A 22,046-nucleotide genomic window follows, 5' to 3' on the forward strand; every position below is an offset into this window, starting at 1 on the left:
GGAGGCAGAGCTGGGCAACACTCCTCCCTCAACCCACTCATTAAACTGCCAGCTCTGACCCTCTCTTGTCACCACCTTTCATAAAAGGAAGCCCCGTAAACTGAGGCAGCTCTGCGTTCTCTGTGCCTGGTGGCTCGCCCCCCCCACCATCCCTTCCTTATTTGATGGGGAGCTCTGGAGGGAGGCTAGCTTTTGGCCTCCACTTCTTCTGTCTCAAGGGGAGACTCATCCCTAAGGATGAATCACAGATAGAGCTTTTAGGGGACACAGTGCTGTCCTTAGGAAAGCAAGGGGTTCCGGGATTACAGGGTCAGATGTGTAGATGAGGGAGACACCCTGCGTGTCTAGAGGCCCGCGCAGCCTTTCCAACATATACACTTGACTTGAAAATAACGGAGATGTGGAGGAGTGCACATTGTGAAAAACAAAGGCAAAATGCACACCCCACCTGGTACCCAGCACACGATGATCTAGGAGACATCACACCAGCCGCAGTCCCTCCATGGTCCAGGCCTCCCCTCTGTTAGAGGAATTCTGGGGCTCCAGGGGGAGACACAGCATTGGCTAAATTCTGGGTAGGGTGTTAATATATCTGTGTGTCGCTTGGGTGGGCAGGTGGATGCCAGGGGTTAAGTAATTACTGTGAAAAAGGTAGGATTTTGCAGGAAGCCTGGACCTCTTAACTCTGTGCCCTTAACTCCTTTCTGTCCTCTTTCCTCCCAACACCCCCAAATTATATATACTTCACCACGAGCTTTTATTCTATTTTTTTCTGTATTTCACTCACCATGTATTAAGTGGCAGTGCCCATGGTAAGCAGGTGAGGAAGCATGCCAACCAAAAGGGCCAGAGCCACCTAGCTGGTAAATTGCTCCTAACCCAAGAGTCTATGATCTCACTAGGCAGCGTGTAACTTCAAAGTAGCAGGAAGGTGGTCTCTATCCGCCTTCCACTTCCCAGATCTCCCTAGTTCACCTAACTGGCAGAACATAAATGATATCTAGACTCCTAGTTGCAAAGGAGTCTGAGAAATGTGGTTGAAAATGTTCTGGTCACTACAGCACAAGGACAAATTTAAGGTGGATGCTGAGGGCCAAACCACCATATATACCACATTTGGTGAGAAAAAATATTGAATATTCAAAATAAATATTCCAAAGATTTTCTAAATGCTTCTGGCTTAACGTCCGTTTAATGAAATTTTTAAAAAATCGTAGGTATCTGAAGATTATTTATGGGCATGTTCACGAGTGCCAAGAGTCCTCTTAACCATCCACAAGCTTACTTTTCTCCACCAATATCACCATTGCAGAGTTCAGGGGGTTTCTCATCCATTGGGAGATTAGATCCTAAAAAGAATGATCCATTCTCATTCTTTCCATTTTTTTCAATTATAGAAACAATACAAGCATTGTTTGCTTGAAAAGTATAGTAAAAATACCTATAGTCCTACATCACTATCACAATAACCACTTCACTCTTTTCCTATGCATATTTACATCTTTGTGAATGTAATGTTCCTAGAATTTTGTTTTGTTTTTTCACATAACATTGCATCATAATTATTTCCCATGTCGTTGCATAGCCACAATTTTAATGGCCCCATAACATTTCATGAATCCAGGTATCATAATTTGCTCAGCCAATGTTCTCTAGTTGAACATTTTGGTGGTGTCCAATTATTTATTACTACGAAAAATGCTTTGAAGAGCGTCATGCATATTCAGACAGTTGTGTCACATTCCCTGAAGTGGGACGATGAGTTAATATGTACCGGTTAAAGGGTATCCATTTTTACCTGAGTATCAACAGGTTTTGACCAACGTTTCTTCAAAATCACCTCTGGCAAAAGCAATTACTAAATTTTTCTCCAGCAATTACTAACTACAGAGCTTGTTTCTACCTAGCCCATCCTTAGCACTGGTCTTGGGAGCAACTTTTGGCAGCTACCCAAATTGGGGAAATGGTGCCCTTGGCCATGAAGACTCTATTGACATCGCTCACATCACTGAATCTCAAATCCCAGAGAGCTGCCTGGGTTGTTATGACCCAAATCTTGGGACCAGGGTGAGGCCAAAGAGGGTGTGAAGCATCTCCAGGGTCTGCTGCCCCTTTTCATATCTCAAGGCACAGCTTTCATGACCAGAGAAGCCTTCTTTGGATAAGGTGCAGTAAAAGTTGATCAGCTCCAGCCAAGTCTTAACCCCAGAACATGCACATTTAGATGTGCAGATGCCATGCTTTCAGGGAGCCTTAGATAAACAGGCAGGTTACTCCCCTATTTTTTGATTCCTCCCCCTTCCCTCAGATGGAGAAAGACAATATTATTTAGGTTAAAATAAAACAGTCTGGGTTACACTTTATTTACGAAGATAGCTTAGGATGAGTTTAAGATCTAGAAGACCAGAGACTTTAAAGATAGGCAGATGCAATACTGCAAGATTTTACTCTCTTGGCCACTTTGCACCCTACTGTGAGACCAGGCTTCTAAAGCCCCTCCAGCCCCAGGAAAACGTGCTGAAGGCGCCTACTCAGAAGGGCTCCATCCTGGTGACTACTTATTGCCCAGTCCAGGGCAGGGTGGATTTAGTCCCTTGCTGAGAATAAGGAGGCACAAGTTTTGCCGTATGTATTACGTGTTTTCAGTGAGACAGAAAAATTCGAGTAAGTGGCCTTTCTCCCCAGCGAAGCAGCCTGGCACAGCATCTTGAGTTTTCACTTTGCTCCCTCCACGGGACGTGCTCTCGTGCTGCACAAAAGTTGGTGCACCCCTCATATCGCGCAGTGGGTCCTCAATTCTAGAACTCCACTCCACCCCCACGTGTGCCTCTACCCCTCCCTTCCTCCAGCCACCATAACTGCTCCATAAATGACGTTCGCAGCAACTTCCCCCCTCCAGGCCTGAGGAATGCCAAAGCTTGCTAAGCAATACTGTTTGCAAAATCCCGGGCTCTGGGGGCAGATTTTCCGCTGCTCCGAATCTCCCTCCAGCCTCAAGCACTGCCCAATCCCTACGGTCCGGCTGACCCTCCCCAGCGACTGACCCCTGGTCTGCCCCAAACCAGGCAGCACCACCCCACCAGGAGGTAAGACAACTTCCCGGGACACCCCAACGTCTCCTTTCGCCCCCATCCGGTAACTTGAAAATTTGCACTGGGCAGTGACGTCACACTGGAAGGCGGGTCCCCACTGCCCCGCACACCAATGGCGCGGCCGCAGCCGGCCTCTCCTTTCCCAGTGATTGGTGCTCCTCTGCTCCACCCCAGCCCGCCATGGCGTCAGGCGCCGCAGCACCCGGGAGGTGGTTCCCACTTTAAAGAAGTGAAGTTTTTCGCCCCCTCCCCCTCCCCGCCCGCCTCCTGCAGCCTCCCGCGCCCAGTGGAGCCGGCGGATGGAGCTACGCTGCGGCGGCGTAGGGAGCCAGGCTGGAGGGCGCAGGATGGATGGGGACAGCCGAGATGGCGGCGGCGGCGGCTGCAAGGACGCCGGGTCGGAGGACTATGAGAACCTGCCGACCAGCGTCTCCTTATCCATCCACATGACAGCCGGAGCGATGGCCGGGATCCTGGAGCACTCGGTCATGTACCCGGTAGACTCAGTGAAGGTGAGGCGCGAAGGGGCTTTAGGGACGGAGCGAGCGGAGGGGAGAGCGCGCACGCGTGCGTTTGCATCCCGCGCAGGAGCAGCCTGGATGCAGCTCTCCGAAACCGCGCTCTCCTCGGGGCCGCGGCGCCCCGGGTCTCCTGGGTCTCACCGGAGCTGGCGCGCGCAGCCGGGGCGCCGGGGAGCGCGCTGCGCAGCTCCTTCCGCTGTGCGCCTGGGCCCTGGGGGCACCCCCCGCGCCCACGAGGGTGCCCCAGCCGGCGCCCCGCTCCGCCGCTCCCGCCGAGTTCCCGGCCCGGGCTGCTGGCGGCGCTGCGGCCGGCGAGGAGGAGTGGCGAGCGCCGCTGGCCTCGGTGGTGGCGGCGGGGTTCCCGAGGGAGGCGGCCAGTGCAGCTTTGCACAGTCTTACCGCTGTCTGGCCACTCTATCGGAGAGTTTGCGGTCCCGGGTCGTTGCGGCTCCAGCTGGCGCGCCCGGTGTCCGAGCCGCGGCGAGTGGCGTCCGCCGGCCGGTGCCGGGTGGCCGAGGCTGCCCACACGTGCGCTGTCTCGGAGGGACCCGCCGCCGGGAGCGCTAAGCACGCTCGCGCCGAGGAACGTGTCCCCGGTCCGGCCGGCCCGGCCACCCGCCCTCCGGCTGTCGAGCCGCTGAGAGGCAGTAAGACTTGCAATGACATTTGCCTTCTCATTTTGTTCCAGGGAGGCGGGCAGGCAGGGAGAGCATGTGCTATACAGCCTTTCTTACGGTTTGTGTAATAGACGTTCAGTTGGCCCGGTACTTCCCGGGTAGTTTTAAATGCATTTCTGTAAGGAGGCAGCTTTAGCCAGGCGGATTTTGCCTGAGTTGCCCTCAGTGAGCCTGTTCCGGATATCGAATGGCTAGGGGGTAGAGTGCTGAGGGGCAGAAATACTAGTACTGACACATTCCACTTTCGTGGGCAGAACTCATCTAAAACATACAGCAGCCCTGGGGATTAACAGATGAAGAAACCGTGGCACAGAGAGGTGAACAGATTAGCCTTCCCCGGGCTCATGAGCCACCTGTGATCCTCCGACTCCAGCCCCAGTGTGCTTTGGGAGATTTGGGGACCTCTCCGGGTGGCAGTTGTCTTGGAAGGCAGGCCCAGCAGAGTTCCCCAGCTAGCATCTGTATCTTGTTGCTGATGCTGGCCCCATGTGAGTGGCGTGAAGGCCAGAATGTCTAATGCAGAGGGTTTTCCCTGCCCTGAGCAGCTCTCAGAGCTGGCAGTCAGTGGCTGGACAGACACGGGTCCAGAGAGAAGGCCATGGGCATTGGCAGTAAGGTGAGCCCGAGTCTTCTATTGTGCTGCTGGGACTGAGCCATCACCCCTTCTGTCCCTCCGGCAACCCAGTGGGGAATTAAGGGAATGGTCCTTGCCTGCCAGGGTTACAGAGGCCACAGGGAGATCTTGTCTCTTAGGTTTTCGAAGCTGCTCTAGGAGAGACCCTGGACAGATACCAGGTGGCATGTGTATAGGAAAGAATCCCTCACATGTAATAAAATTCCCCATGTTTGAAGTTATTGTCTCAGGTGCCTTGGACAGAGTGTGGGAAGGTTAGGAGCGGGGAGATGTTATTTGAGCAGGCACCAGACCCACTGGGTGGTGGAGATGAATGTTCCATCAAGGACCTGTACCACTTCTGAGGCCCTTGGCCTCTGCTGTGAGTTTGGTTCAGGGCATCATTTTAGCTTCTCTTTAGGATTAGGAATAGTCCAGTCATGCCTTTTGAGCTCTCTGTGGCACTCTGAAGAGGCATTAATCTCACGTGTTTAAATTTTGTGATCTGTGTTTGGTTTCCTCCCTGCCCCTCCTTTTGCCCCTTGGATGCTGGTCTGTTTTGATCCATTGGTCACTATGTACTTAGTATTACTTTCCGTAGCAGTTTTCACCTGTGGCCAGGTTAACGTGGTGTGTAGGATGGAAGGAACTGGTCTCACCGTCCTAGGCAAGTCATTCTATGGGGCTTGACTGTAAAATGAAGGCTTGGGTTAACTAACCAGGAAGGTTTTCTAGGTTCTGCGATTATAATCCTAGCTCTGACTAACGACCCTTAGGGGTTCTTCTGGTTTTGAGCGTGCAGGTTTGGCTTTAAAGCCCCTCTTGTTTTTTGGCTACAACTTTCTTGGATTACTCTTTTCATTTTGCAGCAGGGATGAAAGGCACAGAGTTAAGTGGTATGAGCGCTGCTGTGTGACCCCAGTGAGGCTGCGGCAGAGTGCCAATGTGTGCCAAGACGAGCCTGGTTGTCTGTGTCCAACATGAGATATGCTTCAGTCATGGAAATGCTCTACTTGGGGAGACCTTCACTGTGTTCTTAAATATTTGGGAAAATGAAGACTGTGAGTAATTGAATCAGGAGCCCTGGGCTGGGGGTCAAGGCCAGCCCCTAACTTGTTTCGTGCCTTAGGCACTGTTCTGTGCCTTAGTTTTGTCACTAGTAAAACGGAGGCTGTGGACCAGTTCAGTATTTCCCATTTTTAACCTGTCCCCCTTTCTACAAACACAGGACACTCATTGTCCTCTTTACATTCTTGAAATTTCAAAAAGTTATTACACCTGAAGCCAAATCAATGTACATTGTATCTTGAAAGGGAAAAAAAAAAGGTTTCTTTGATTTTATAAGGCACACAGTTTTAACGTGTTCTTGTAAAGTTCAGTGAGAGTCTCGGATGGGCCTGCTTTTTCCAGTTTTTCTCTGCTAGATAGTGTGAACCATGGCGCTCAGGGGTGGTCACTTTCATTTCTGAGCCCAGTGAGCTGTTAGGTTGGGTCATTAAGTGCACATAGTCAGCCTTGCCAGTGCTTCCCATTGTAACATTGCATACATTTTCCCATGAAGTCCCATGCCCCCCCCACCATGTCACCTTAATGATCTGCATTTTTCAAACTGTGTGGTGACCCATCAATGGGAGCAACATTTTTTTAAAATAAATAAATTAATTAATTTTTGGCTGCGTTGGGTCTTCGTTGCTGTGTGTGGGTTTTCTCTAGTTGTGGCGAGCTGGGGCTACTCTTTGTTGTGGTGCGCGGGCTCCTCATTGCGGTGGCTTCTCTTGTTATGGAGCCCGGGCTCTAGGCGCGTGGGCTTCAGTAGTTGCGGCACATGGGCTCAGTAGTTGTGGCTCGCGGGCTTGGTTGCCCTGAGGCATGGGGGATCTTCGCGGACCAGGGCTCGAACCGGTGTCCCCTGCATTGGCAGGCGGATTCTTAACCACTGCGCCGCCAGGGAAGTCCTGGGAGCAACATTTTTAAGAAGCCAGATTGGTGCGAGTACAAAATACAGGCACGTGTGGCATGCGGTAAGGAGCAGTGTCGCTCCATGAAATTCTGCTTGGGTTGTATGTGTGTGTGTGTGTGTGTTCCCTGAGTGGCTGTGTAAAGTGCACTTCTGGCTGGGGATTATGGGCAAAAACTCTGAAAAACACTGAACCTCATAATCACTAGTGCCTCTCGAGCTCCAGCAGTCAACAGCCTGTGATTATTAAGTGGGTATTTGGAAGACTTTCGGCAACTTTTCTCCTCTTTCCTGTGTCTTCCTCTGTCACTTGTCCCCACGCTGGTGGCATATGAGTACTTACTCATCTATGAAGGGCCAGGCTGCTGGGACCCCGTCGTGGTCCCAGGGGAGGGAGCGAGGGGGCTCTGTGGGGCTCTCACCAAAAGGTAGCCACGACTTGCTCCTTTCCAACTGGGGCTTTGCAGCCCCTCTACCATGAGCCTCTCCCTGGTGCTCCAGAGGGGCCAGTGGCGTGGTCGCCTAGACCAGCAATTGGGGTGGATGTGAGAACCCCTGGTCGGGAGCGCTCAGAACTGTGGGGAGAATGCCAGGTGGGTGGAGGAGGAAATTCCAACCAGATTAGGCACACCGCTCTGCTCTCTGCTCGCAGACCATGCTGAGTCCTGCGGTGGCGAAAGCAGGGGCAGGAGGAAACAGGAAAGATTTGAAGCGAGGGAACTTCCGCTGACCCTTTCACAGCCCTTCTCTTGTTTTGCTTGTCAGGGAAACTCAGTCCTCAAGCTCTGCTGGGGAAGCCCTCCTTCCCCACCAGGGTGCAGCCCGGTGGCAGGGTACTGACAGCCGGCCGAGCTGGTTAAGGCTCAGCCTTCTCTCTAGGAGCTGGTGGCTGCCGAGCCAGTTAGAAACCTCGCTTGGCCTTGGGGGTTTCTGTCGCTGGCCCTGCTGAGCTTGCAGAAGCAGCAGCGAGCCAGGCAGGTGCCAGGAGGCTCTGCATTCCTCCACTTGTGACTTGGCTCATCCTTCCTGGTCCCAGCAGTGCAAGCTGACTGCTAGGGTCCTCTAGCAGGAGGTGGGGGGCAGGGGGCAAAGGCAGCTGCCGGTGTCCCTCCCACCCACTCCAGTGCTTTCGAAACCAAGTACCGTCCAGTAGATGCCATTCTGCTTCGAAAGGGCGTGAAATCCCAAATTGCTCTCATTCTTGCGACAAAATTATAGTGATCTTTCCTGTCTCCTAGAGATCCCGCCCCTCCCTGCTTTTCTGTCCTCCTTCAGTGGGAGGTGCTTTTCTAAAAGGTGGATTTCAGAGTGGCGTGGAGTCCAGCGAGGAGTCCTCTTGAACTTCTGTCCGGTTGTCTGTTTCGTGAACACCCAGGCCACGTGCTGATGCCCAGGGCTGGGGTCTGCTGGAGGAGTGGGAGCAAGGGTCTCAGGCGGTCCCAGATCTTCACTTGGCCCCCATGTGGCCACTTTCCTGCCGGCTGCTGGCCCCCTCTGCCCAGAAGTGAGGGAGGGTGTGGCTGGGGCAAAGGGCTTGGAGGGGAGCCCCTAGGATTAGAGTTGGCAGCCAAGGCGGCCCCAGCTCTTTAACAGCGGGAGGCACTTGTGGCTAACTGGAGGGATTCAATTACATTGTTTAAACCGTACAGGGGTGTGCACCTGGGGTAGGGGGTGTGCACATGAAGTGGGGGGGCATGTCATGTGGAAGGGAGGGCGTGGCTCTGTGGAGTAGGCCTTCCATAGTTCTCTGGTTTCCTTTGGGCACCTTTTAGCCATCTGTGGCCCTTTCATTGAAGAGGGCTTTTGTCCCACCGCTCTTTGGGGCGGTGACCAATCTCCAGACTTGAGTCCTACTTTCCTTCTTTTACAGGCTTGGGTTCTGGACCCCTCCTGGCTTTCCCTGACCCACTGGATGAACTGGCTTGCTTGTGTTCAAGGAAGCCTTTGGTAGTCCCTCTTGAACCCCAGAACTGGCTCTTTTCCTATCTCCCCTGATACCCAACCTTTCCTTCTCAGAGAGTCTTCTTTTTGTTTTTAATCTTCATTGAGTTCTGCCCTCCCCTCCCGGCCTCCACCTGGAATGTTTGCTGCGGCCATTTTTCATAGGAGGCTCGCATCCATCCAATCACTGTCTCTTTAACTGCAAACCTGCCCTCAAGCTCCTTCTGAGCTGCAGTTTCTCACCCTCAGAGAACTATCTTGGGGCAATTCAGATCCCAGTCTTGGACTTACCGGTTGGGCGGGACACTTAGCTTTTCTGAGGTCTAGTTTTCTTATCTGTGAAATGCAGACACACATTTTCTTCCTGCTTTTTGTCACCTGAACCAACTCTCCATTGCTTCCTTCTTCCCTTGTTTTCCCGTCGGAACCCATGCAAGTTCCTTGTAACAGGCTCCCTTACATCTTCACTGAGTTTTCCTTCCTCCTACTGGTGCTGATGGAAATCCAGCTCTTCTCCCGAGACCCCCACTTCCCTGAAGCCTCTCAAGAAAAGATGGTTCCCATCGCCTCAAACCACATGCCTTCGGGTTGCTGCCCTCTGGCTGTTAATCACCCACCTTATCAACTGCTCCTTCCCCTTCGAGGCTCCCGCCATCCACTTCCACCAGTGTCCATCCGTCTTCTCTCTCTGTCCCCACTCACCTCCTACTCTGCTGGGATGGCAGGATGGGGTGGGGCAGGGGCCCTTGAGCCAGACTGCGGACTAGGTCCTGCTTTCCCCTTGGCCGTGACCTGGGGCAAGTTTCTTCCGTCACCTCTCTGCCCAGTTTGCCCACCTGTCAGAAAAGGACAAGATGGTACCGATGTCCCAGGTGGCTGTGCGGATTAAGTCCTTGCAGCACTGATCGGAGCCTGCTGTGTATGAGTGTCCTCTAGGTGTGAGCTCTCAGCTTCATCGTGATCTTCAATCAGTGACGTGATCCAGTCACTTTCCCTCGTTCTCTGGATGTTGGCGTCTGGCTCATAGACTGTTCCTCTACCCTGAATCCCGTCATCATCCCGAGACTGTCCCCTCTCGGCCACCACCCAACTAACACCCAAATCCCTTCCATCCTTTACGTTGCTCGGGTCGAGGGCCGTTACCTCCACGGGGCCTTGTCCTGACCCAGAACCTTTCCGCCACTGAAATCGTGCATTCAGACGTCTCATAGCCTGGCCACAGCTTTCTCCTGGTCACACTGTGCTAGGGCTCCTGTCTCTTCTCTCTCTCCTCTCAGCGCATCCCCGGCTTCCTCGGCCCATCGCTGCAGCCGCTCCCGGGCCCGCAGTTTCTCTGCCTTTGGTTCTTCCAACGCTGGCCTGGCCCACACCTGATCCCTAACAACCCACCACCCGCTGGGCAGCCGAGCCCTTCGGGAGAGACCCACACTGCTGCCCCGTGTGCCAGGCCTCTGGGACCCCCAGCCTGTCCTTTCCCGTGTTCTGGTCAGTCTACTTTTGTCCTCCTCAACAGCTGCTTCAGACCATCTTCCTCCTCAGACCCCCACCCTTGCACTTCTCTCAGCCTCAGTGTGGCATCTTGCTCCCTGTTGATGGAGGAACCGGGCCCCCAGTCAGACTCTCCTGTGACTGTCCTTCCAACTAGCCTGCCGTCCCCCGCCCCTTCCTCCTCCTGTCGTAAGGTGAGAGGGTCCTTCCTTCCTCGGAGGGGAATCAGCGGGGGGAAGGGTGACGTGTAGGGACCACCCCGTACACCTGGATTTGCATCCTGGCTCTTCACCTGAGCCACCTCACTTGGCCTCTCTGAGCTCAGTTTCCTTGTCTGCAGAGTGTAGATGTGAATCCCAAGACCTACCTTATAGGGTTGTTGAAAGAATTAAGTGGGGTGACATACGTGAAGCTCTTGCTGCGGTGCCTGGCACCTTAGTTCTCAGTAAAGGTCACGGGGGTAGCTATTTTGGTCAGCTGTCTCCTGAGTGACCCGGTTCCAGTATCCTTAGCACACCCCCCACCCACCCCCACCCACCCCCACCCCCACCCCACCATCGGTTCCTTCTTAGAAGCATTTCTACGTCCCGTCCGTACTTCTCCCACCTTAAATAACGAACCAACCCCAGGCAGCTCACCGTGAGCCCGCATGCCCTTAAAATAACAGATGTTAGAGAAGGATGGTTGACATTCAGTCTCTCCCTCCTCCCCTTGTCACCTCCCAGGACCTCTCTGGGTTTTTGTGCCTGTCACTCTGCTGGCACTAGGGTGCCAGCGATCTCCTGGCTAATAAATCTGGCCATCGTTTTCCTGGCCCCTCTGATGGCAGGCAGCCCGCTGGACTTCCTCAGAATTCTGCCCTCTACCTTCTTTTCTGCCTTCGGGACACGTCTCCGTTTCTGCCTGGGTCCTTGATAACTCGCAGGTTGCATCTCTGTGTCTCTGGTCCAGACTCTCTAGGAGCTAGACGAACGGTTGCCTTGAAGACATGTCCATTTGGCTGCCTTGGTGTCCGTCATGGATGTCCTGCCCTGCCCTTTGGCCTGGGCCCCCTCCTTCAGAAAACTGGGGACGGTCTTCGGCTTTTCCCCCCACCTCTGCCCCCCTTCCCTCTCTCCCCGTATGCTTCCAAGACCTGTCCACGCCTGCATCTGTAATGCCTCTTAATTTGTTTTCTTCTCCCTCCTACTGCTTCTACCTTGGTTCAGGGGACTCAGCAGCTGGCGCCTTTACATTGCAGACTTCCCTGATCACGGAGTCACAGTTGAACAAAGCCTCCCCTCCAGTCACCCACACTTCCCTATTGCCTGGCCCTGCTTTTTCTCCACAGCGTGGGTTACCTTATAATACACAATACCGTTAGTTCATCCTTATTTGTTTATTTATTTTTCTGGCCGCGCCACCCAGCTTGTGGAATCTTAGTTCCCCGACCAGGGATCAGACCTGTGCCCCCTGCAGTGGAAGTGCGGAGTCTTAAGCACCGGACTGCCAAGGAATTCCCTCATATTTATTATTTATATTGTTTACTATTCTCTTCATATTTGTAATGTTATTTACATTGTTTATGGTCTCCCTTCATTGGAATGTCAGCTGCCAGTGGGCAGGAATGTTTTGCTCCTTTGTTCTCCGGTGTGTTCCTATTGCCAGAAGCAGTACCCGGCACACAGTAGGTGCTCAGTTAAGTATTGATATTTGTTGAATGAATTCCCACAAATCCTTCCTAGCTAGTCCAGCACACTCCCAGTTTTCTCTCCTTTAATAGGGAAGAGTAGCAATACCCGTCCTGCCCACCTTGCAGATCTACTTACTGGATCTTGGAAGAAAGTGCAGCCAGGTTTGCAGTGAACACCGTTTAAAAAGCATACAGCTCTCTGCAGGTGCCAGGCCATGGTATTTATTATCAAACCAGGATCGTGTGTTAAAGGGGTAAGTTTAGCTGATTGGAATGGAAAGTCCAGCCTGTTCTCCATGGTGCTGCAGAGCCCGCAAGGGGCCTGAGGGGGTAGAGGGGCAGCCCGTTGTCTCAGTTCACATCCATTGGTGTCTCCCCCCACCTGACACTCCCCTAGCTGTCCCCGTTGCCTTCAGAATAAAACCTGGACTACCTCGCATGGCATGCAAAGACCTAGACCTTCTCCCCCTCTGACTTAGCCACTGGGGATATGTAAAGGTTTTCCGTGACTCTTGGTCGAATGAATCAGTTGTTTTAAAAAAGACGTGAGGGGCTTCCCTGGTGGCGCAGTGGTTGAGAATCCGCCTGCCGATGCAGGAGACACGGGTTCGTGCCCCGGTCCGGGAAGATCCCACATGCCGCGGAGCGGCTGGGCCCGTGAGCCGTGGCCGCTGGGCCTGCGCGTCCGGAGCCTGTGCTCCGCAACGGGAGAGGCCACAACAGTGAGAGGCCCACATATCAAAAAAAAAAAAAAAAAAAAAAAAAAAGACGTGAGGGAAAAAGTGCTTTAAAACCTGCTATGAAACAAATGCTAGTTTTTATTTTGTTTTGCTTAGTGTTGCTTGGAATCTCTACTGTATCTTGGTCGCAAGGAGACTTCCTCAGCCCTTTTGCCTGTCCCTTTCTTGCAGTAGAACCCATAAGCCTCAGTTAAACCCTGATGAGACTATTAATTCATCTGGCCAACCCACTTCATTCATTCCACACTTAACTGAGGGCCCCTCCTACCCCGGGCAACAAAAATAAGTCCTGGCCCCTATTTCCAGAGCCTGCTCCCTATAATTAGACCCTGAGCTTAGGTGATGGGACCGGCTGGCTCCCTTTGAGGAGATGAATGGCCCGGCTTGATATTTGCTTTCAGATGGGCATGAGGGCTGGGGTGTGGAGTCTGGAGGGCCCAGGCTGCCATCTTGGAGGTCTGGAGCCAGATTGGGAGTGTCACTGGTATGTCTTTGCCTGGCATTCTTGCACTGGCTCCTGTCCCCGTGGGAGACACTGGCCCCTGTCCCCGTGGGAGACACTGGCCCTCAGTTGTACTGTTCCTTCTTGCCCAGCCCCCCCCCCCATCCTCTTCCTCACCCCTGCGGTTGTTAGTCATTCTGGAAGCTGAAATTGGCTCACAGAAGGTACCTTTGAGAATCCCCTCACCGCACCCTCTCAGTAATCCCAGACTGCTGGGAAGGGCCGTTGTCTGGTCACCAAGAGGCGTTTTGGTTTCACATTCGTGCTTTCTCTCTGAAGAGAAAACAAAACATGTTGAAATAGAGAGAAACCCCGGCAGCAGCTTCGTTGAAGCAAGAGTTGCATAACAGGTTTAGGAAATGTCTGGTCACCGTGGATCAGCGGAGGGACTGCCGCTTCGTGTCATGGAGAGGACGTCCACCGAGGCCACCAGCCTCCAGATCCATCACACACATCCTGCGAGAGACTCAGAAAGCCACGGTACCCTGAGGTCTGGTGGCAAAAGCCCCTGATGGATCTCTCATTGCAGTGACAGCCTTTGTTCCCTGGAGATGCTGCCGTGGGCAGGGGCTGGGAAAGGGGGCATGTCTGTCAGACTGGGGCTGGTGTTGAAGCCCCTAGAAAAGGGCACTGAACTAGGAGGGGGTGGGGCTGGCCCCATGAATTTAAGTCCCAGTCCTACCATTCACCAGCTCTGAAACCTGGAGGAGTTATTTCTCTGGGCCAGTGTCTCCTTGTCTCATAGACTATTATTAGTCACCTAGACTAACATCATCTGTTTACCTACTTGACAGGGCTGTTGAGAAGCTCAGGTGGGATCATGTTTGTGGGCAGCTTTTGTAAACCTTGACAGGCCCAGCTAATGACAGATCATACCAGAGGCAATATGCTTAATGATTGAGAGCCGTTCAAGTTCACAGCACGGGCTCTGAGGCCAGATTCCCTAGGCTGGTGCCTGGACAAGTTACTGAAAACTCTCTGTGCCTTATTTTTCTCATCTGTGAAATGGGGATAAAATAATACGCACCTCAGCATGTTGCTATGAGAATTAATTATGATACACCTAGGGTGTTAAGAATAGCGTCAGGGACATGGAAAGCGCTCCTTTAATATTAGCTCGTAATATCATTTCTGAAAATGTTATTTCTTGAATGCCTGGTTATGCTTATATGTTGCTATTGTAATTGTATATTGCAGTATTTTTGTATTGTTTCAACCTGTATTCTGTCCCTTGATCCTCTTAACTCTCCTTTGAAGATAGGAAAAGGCATGTGCAGTTTCTCATTTCATAGATGAGAAAACTGAGCTTCAGAACAATAACATGCCCTGAAACTTGGGCCTCTTTCTGCTGTACCAGAGTTGAGGAAAGGAATCAGGTAGGAGCAAGCAAGTGAGGTGCTGGGGTGTAGACTCAGATGTTAATGATGGCAGAGCCCTTGAGCTGGGTTCTGAGAGGAGATGTCGGGGCCTCAGCTGCATTCTTGGGAGGGAGGAATTGGAGTTGAGGGAGCACCAGCAGGAAATCAAAGTGTGGCATGGAACACGGGGCTCTGACATATAGGTAGGAGTTCCTGGGTCAACTACTCTAGTATGCAGGGCAAGCGGATGATGACCAATGGTTATTGCCATAGGATATTTTTGGCTCTGTCTGGCTTCTCTCTCTGGAGCAAGCTGCAGCTCTCATTTCAGCAGTGTGTCAACGTTGGACTCGGCACAGTAATTTGAATTTGGACTGGCCTGAGGATTCCTTTCCAGAACACAGCCGGAAAAATGACCTATTGGGAAGAGCACTACCTCATAGTTCCTCGGTCTGCTAGGGCTGCAGTTTTCTCATCTTAAATAGGGCAGAGTAACAATGCCTGTCGTGCCTCCGTTTCCGGTCTACTTAATACATCGAGTAAGAAAATACAGCCCGGTTTGCAGTGAACAAACCTTTATACCATTTAAAAAGTATAAAGCTCTCTGCAGCTGCCAGGTTGTGGTATTTATTATCAAACTGGGATCCTGTTAAAGGGGTAGGGTTAGCTCGTTGGAATGGAAAATACAGGCTCTGGTTCCAGCCACCACAGGATTTGCTACAGCTGCATGGCCTTGGGCACTTAACCTCTCTCCTTACACACAGTGTCTCCCATCTGTTGAATAAAGACCAGGGTGGCCGGCTGCTGCCGCCTCTTTAGCTGGGTAACGACGAAGAGCCCGTTATACTCTGGGGCGTGCTCAGAAATACATTTAAAATGGATGATGTAGGACCGGTGACGAGCGGGCCGCATACGGCTGGCTGCTGTGATTAAGGCCAGTGATTAAGGCCGACTTCAGGGAGTGAGGGCCCCGTTCATCTCCGCGGGGTTATCGCCTTAGAGGCTCCATTTCACTTTTCAGGCGAGTCTGCCTCTTTGAGCGGCAGGCGTGAGAGGCTGGGGACCAAGGAAGGCGGCTGATCATCCTGAAGTGTGTCTCTGTGTATCTGCTGATGCTCTTACCTACCTTGGTCCCTCCCATCGCTCTTTGCCTTGGTTGTTCATGGCCACTGAGCGTGAAAAGTCAGAGGGGAAGGAGGTAGGACACAGATGCCTTTGTGTCGGGGTCCCTGGTCCTCCTTTCCTCGCACTGCTGACAGCGGAGGGTTTTGCTTGCTCATTGCTTAGCCCTGGGCCTGGCAGCCAGTGTGGAAGGTGGAGGTGGAGAGTGGGCGCTGGCAGCCCGCAGGAAGCTTGCTGGCTGGCTTGCTGGGGGTGGGAACATGCAGGGTCCTGCCTCTGGCTTGCAGTGGGGGTACTCTGCTCCCCAGGAATAGAGGCGGTCCCATGGTTGTCCTGGAGCTGTCTCCAGCCAGCCTGGTTGAAAGGAGTGGGTGGTTGGCAGGTGATCAGATCTAAGAAGTCAGAGTGGAGAAACGGGGGCGGGGGGGAGCCTTTCTTTTTTTAAAGTATTTATTCATTCATTCATTCATGCTGCACCGGCTTTTCCTTGCGGCACACAGGATCTTGCTTGCGGCATGCGGGATCTTGTAGTTGCAGCACGCGGACTCTCAGTTGTGGCATGCATGCAGGATCTAGTTCCCCGACCAGGGATCGAACCCAGGCCCCCTGCACTGGGAGTGCAGAGTCTTACCCACTGGGCTGCCGGGGAAGTCCCGGGAAACCTTTCTAAAAGAAAGAGGATGCTGGTGTGTGTGTACATGAATATGAGGGTGGAAGGACGCACCTGGGGTGTGTCATTGACTGTAGAACCAAGTCTCCTTCCTTAGTCACTCTTTCCACGGCTTGTTTGCTAAATGGTGGCTTGCATGAGCGTGATTCATAGAAACATCTCTGCCGAGAAAGAGTTAAAAGGCATTTGTAAAAGTGCAGTTTCATCCCCTGGACTTCATTGAATAACTAAATTAATTCAGGCGTGGGAGCATGTGGGTGTGACCACATGTGCTGGGCACTGGAAGCTGGGGGGCTCGACACCTCCGAGGTCACCCCACAGCAGTCCCCTGTCTGCCAGGAGGACAGAGCTATCAATGAATCATTGCCGGAGGGGGCGATGAGCCTCTTCTCATGGAAACCGAACCTCAGGGGCAGTCGGGAAAGGGCCCCTCGAAGAAATAATGTCCCAACATATCTGTATCTAGACTGAAGGAGAAGTAGATGTTAGAACAGGGCTGTGCACTTCCCTGTCCCCTAGAATGTCATGGCCCTGTCCCCAAGCTGCCTGACCATCAGCAGGACACCTGTACCCCTCCCCTGACACTCTGATTTTGGGCTTCCGACCTGAGCCTTCTGACCACAGAATCAGCTGAGAAAGTTGTTGTGGTTTGGGGTCACACTGGGGCCTCCACGTGGGACCTGCCCCACATTCTGAAATTCTTCTTCTCTCCCCACCCTGTTCTGAAATTTTAATTCACTGCTTGGCCTCCGAGTGACTGCCTGGTGGCATCCAGGAAGCCCAGCCTCCGTCCCCGGATGAGAACTTTTCACTGCAGAGCTGAGGACCAGAGGAGGGTGAAAACGCAGGAGAAGGGAGGAAAGCTGTCATGTCGAAGGCATTTCTGCTCATAATTGGTTCGTAATTGATGGGTGACATGACTGGCAAATGCCAGCTGGAGCAGCAGCCAGACAAGTGGCTAAAAATTAAATAGTCACATGACTTGTCGAGGTTTAGGGTTTGCCTCAGTAACCTTTGCGGCCCAGGTCGCAGTTTGTAGGGTGACCTGAGAGACATGACAAACAGTGTAGGTGACCACTTTGCTTTCTGAAGGACAGAGGTTGACCTGGAGCCCCATACAGGGCCCTGTTCTTGACACTCAGATTCCCATCTCGTTCCTTGTCGCTTTTTAAAGGCAGCTGAATAGCTGGACATTTTTTTCCTGACCTCGCTTTCCTTTGAGCCCTTCTCTCTCCGGTGGATCCTCCTATAAATGCAGAGGGTTCAGTTCCTGCGGCTTATCCATCAACTTCCAGTGATTCTGATAAAGGCTGGAAGCTGGGCTCTTGAGGAGTTTCCTTCTGGTGGCTGTACTAGTCCAGGTTTAGACAGAAGCTCCTGGATCTCACAGCTTCTAAAAACTGAGTCCTGTTTCTCCAAAATGCTGGTCCAGTGACATGGGCAAGAGCCAACCGACCCCAAGGCCAGCCCTCCCTTTCTGTGTCTGCGGATTCCCCTGGCACAGGAGGTCTTTGTTACTAAATCTTCTGGGTGTTTTGAAGGAGGATGTGTGTGGGCCTTTTTCAGTGTCGATAGACAATACTGAGCTGTTCTCCAGGAGAAACAGTCGGGATAGAAGCAAAGGATTGATCTGGTGGACGTTAACGCCATAGAAAATGCCCTGTTGGGATAGGAGTTGTCAGGGAAAGGGTTAAAAATCTAAAATATGAAAGAGAGACTAGAGAGTTCTCTTTTAGTGTAATTGTGTTTAAAAATAGTTTTTCCTTAATTCTTGGCTTCTCAGACAATCGTTGAATTAATGAACGTGTATTTATGCCAGGAAGCGTGAAGCGTTAAATTTATTTCAAAAATGAGTAAAGATTTATAGTTAGTCCTTAGAGCACTGAGAATATCACCATCATTAAGTCAGACAGAGAAAGACATATATGATGTCACTTACATGTGGAGTCTAAAAAAATGACACAAATGAACTTATTTACAAAACAGAAACAGACTCATAGACGTAGAAAACAGATTTACAGTTACCAAAGGGGAAAGGGGGTGGGGGAGGGATAAATTAAGAGTTTGGGATTAACAGCTGCACACTGCTGTATATAAAACAGAGGAACAGGGCTTCCCTGGTGGCGCAGTGGTTGAGAGTCCGCCTGCCGATGCAGGGGACACGGGTTCGCGCCCCGGTCCGGGAAGATCCCACGTGCTGCGGAGCGGCTGGGCCCGTAAGCCGTGGCCGCTGAGCCTGCGCGTCCGGAGCCTGTGCTCCGCAACGGGAGAGGCCACAACAGTGAGAGGCCTGCGTGCCGCAAAAAACAAAAAACAACAACAACAACAAAAAAAACTAGATGAACAACAAGGACCTACTGTACAGCACAGGGAACTATATTCAATATCTTGTACTAACCTGTAATGGAAAAGGATCTGAAAAAGAATTGTGTGTGTGTGTGTATCTCTCTATCTGAATACTTTGTGTACACCTGAAACTAATACAAAGTTGTAAATCAACTATTGTTCGATTTTTAAAAGTACATAAAGCAAGATGATTTAAATCAGCTTCAGAAATGACTTTTCATTGTAAAAACAGTAGAGTAACAATGAGGAATATACATGGACAAGTTGGAGTGACTCCTAGTTTCTTCTTTGCCTCCAAACAAGCCTTTCAAGCTTCAGAAGGAGTTAACACTGCCGTCTGTCGCAGTGGGGTCTGTGTGGGTACAGTTTTAGGTGATGCTGTTTATCCTTGGAATCAGCACTGTTCCCTCCACAGGCTCCCGAGATTGGGCCAGCCAGTGATGCTTCCCCTGACCTGGGGTAAGAATTCTCATTTTAACCTACCCGTGAATGTCTCTTCCAAGGTTCTTTTGAATTTTCTGATAATCTAATCACAAGAAAGTTCCTGAAATTCTCTTTCAGACCCTGAAAAGTGAAAGTTAACTACAAAGCTGGGCTTTTACTAGAAGTTGCTTTTAAGTTGCAAACAGATTTCTGATCCTCTCGGAGTTTAAGGGACAGGAAGAAGCTTTGTCAACCCAGAACTTGAACGTGGAGGGTAGGGGATGAAATGAGGAGAAACAAGGCAAAATGGATCCTTTCTCTGGATACACACAGAGCACATTTAATTTGCATTTTAGGGTGAGTTACAATTAGCTCCTGATGACCAAAAGCCCACCATCTGAGTGACCCTGGGAAAACACTTCACTTAATCTGAGTCTCAGTCTCTTCATCTGTGGAATGGCAAGGTGGAACTAAAACTATATGGTTTCTTAGGAAGCTTCCAGTTCTAAAATTTCCGCTCCTTATTTGCATGGGCTGTATAACTCTGTGCACTGTCTTTGGACTTGGAATGTAACCTATAGACTTGCAAGCACTTCTACTTGAAGGAGGAAGCTAGGAAGACTACCCCTGCCCACGGCCTCCAGCCCTGGAATTCTCCCAGGGCTAGAATGCCCAAGGAGGACAAGAGCTAGATGCCCAGCTACCATTTGGGGCCCCTGTTTCCCAGAGCACCCGCCGAGAAATGATCATTTATTTCAATTACTTGAAACCTCCAACTACAGCACTGAAAGACTACAAGAGATTCGTTCACACAATTCCAGAAATGCTGAATGGCCACAGCCCCACCCTAGAATCAAGGAGAGCCGTGTGGCAGATGCTTCTGGAAGGCTCTGTTTATAGCTCTCTGAGTTCTTCCTGCTGAGGGCCTTTCGTGAGCTCACTACCAGGAAGCTGAGTCATCGAGGGGTCAGCCGGCATGGCCACGGTCACCCAGCATTGCCACATTGAGAGGCTTGCTGCAGCCATTCCCCGCACGGTGATGGGAACCCCATCACTCCCCGTGGCTCGTGCTGAGGTCAGGACCAAAGAGACTGAAACATCCCATGGAGGGTCAAAGGACTGTCCTCTTTTCGGGGCTCCACATGGGCTCTGTGCTGTGCTCCTGGTACCCAGCTGGCTGCAATGACAACACCTTTCTCGGGGCCTCTGTTCACATCCCACCTGCCGCTACCTGTGCCCCAGGTGGTCCCCTTCATGGCTCCCCCCAGGCTTCCGGTCCCTGCTTCCAAGTCACTTCCAGAACCCCACCCCAAATCTAAACTAGGTCCCCTGCCTTTACTGTCTCAGCATCTTCACCTTCTCCCTTGCTTCAGGACATTTAGAGTTTGAAATTTTTTATTTGTATGACTTAAAAAAAGAATTATGGGGCTTCCCTGGTGGCGCAGTGGTTGAGAATCCGCCTGCCGATGCAGGGGACATGGGTTCGAGCCCCGGTCTGGGAGGATCCCACGTGCCGCGGAGCAACAGGGCCCGTGAGCCACAATTACTGAGCCTGCGCGTCTGGAGCCCGTGCTCTGCAACAAGAGAGGCTGCGATAGTGAGAGGCCCCGCGCACAGCGATGAAGAGTGGCCCCCGCTTGCCACAACTAGAGAAAGAGCCCTTGCACAGAAACGAAGACCCAACACAGCCATAAATAAATAAAGAAATAAAATTAAAAAAAAAAAAAAAAGAATTATGTATTTATTTGGCTGCACTGGGTCTTTAGTTGCAGCACGTGGGATCTTCATGGGATCTTCATTGAGGCGTGTGGGATCTTTTTTTTTGTTTTTTAGTTGCAACATGCGGGATCTTTAGTGGCGACATGTGGGCTCTTAGTTACGGCATGCGGGATCTAGTTCCCTGATCAGGGGTCGAACCTGGGCCCCCTGCATTGGAAGCGCAGAATTTTCACCGTTGGACCACCAGGGAAGTCCCTATTTGTATGAGTTTTGGTTTGCTCTTCCCCTCCCCTACTAGACTGTAACCTCCTTGAAGGCAAGGACTCGCTGCCTGCCCCATCATCCCCAGCACCCCCTAGCAGCGCCCTGTTTATGTCGTAGGGAGAATTTGTTGGTAGAATGACCCTGTTTTACCAACGTGAGACTCCTGCGGTCTGGCTACTCACTCACTCTCATCCCCGGCACCCATCTCCTTCTCTGCCCCTGGAAACCCTTCTCATCAGTTGACTTTGGTTTAAATCACACACCTGAGCTCTGTTTCCAGGATGAGGGTTTTCATCGGCATGAAATCTCACCCAGGGTTGAAGGTTCCTGCTATTCTCTTAGGCATCCAGAGAAACTTACAAATAGCTCCCCCAAAACTTAGGAAATAATTTGTACATGCAAAACGTTGTATTATAGCTGCAAGTGGATTTTGGAGGCTGAAAGGCGAGTCCTCAGGATGTTACCTTTGGTGTCTTTCCCCTGAGACCCTTAGAACATCAAGCCTGGTGTTTCTGGTATTTTGTCATCTTTCTCTGTTATTGTCTAGTATATGAAGAAAGCAGGAGAACATCCCCTCCAGCTGTGACCTGGTCCCGCCTACACGTAAATCACCCAGCATTTTGGAGATGATCTGACAGCAGCATTTGTGGGAAATCTGGCTTCGGGAACATCTGGGAAATTTACCCAGGGCCCATGCTTAGCCCTCTCGTGTTCCCTGAACTCTGGAGCCTGGCTCTCGGAGGGCTTATATCCTGGGCTCTTATCCCGTGTGTTAGACCCCAGAAAATGTGAGATGCATCGCACTGTGGGACATAGATCCTCAGTAAGCAGATAGCTGTTTGGGGAGGAGAGTACATCTGGGGCTTAACGTGTTAGCCTGCTTTGTGTACGTCTGTGGATGAAATGCAGCGTACCTCTGAGTCGTTGACTATCGTTATGGA

At 51.6% G+C, this 22,046-nt stretch overlaps 1 protein-coding gene across 3 annotated transcripts in view; it reads left to right on the top strand.

Moving 5' to 3' along the window:
* The first annotated feature begins 3,254 nt into the window (after nt 1-3,254).
* SLC25A37 (solute carrier family 25 member 37) overlaps nt 3,255-22,046 on the top strand; it is a 42,643-nt gene continuing 23,851 nt past the window's right edge. The window contains exon 1 of one of the 3 annotated variants that reach the window (XM_059072076.2): nt 3,255-3,604. In XM_059072076.2, coding sequence (XP_058928059.1) covers nt 3,392-3,604 — 213 coding nt within the window. In that variant the 5' untranslated portion in view covers nt 3,255-3,391. The remainder of the gene's footprint in view (nt 3,605-22,046) is intronic. The other 2 variants (XM_059072079.2, XM_067039906.1) reach the window with 2 other exon arrangements.

The sequence above is a fragment of the Kogia breviceps genome, chromosome 8, assembly GCF_026419965.1.
Source record: "Kogia breviceps isolate mKogBre1 chromosome 8, mKogBre1 haplotype 1, whole genome shotgun sequence".
Classification (NCBI taxonomy): domain Eukaryota; kingdom Metazoa; phylum Chordata; class Mammalia; order Artiodactyla; family Physeteridae; genus Kogia; species Kogia breviceps.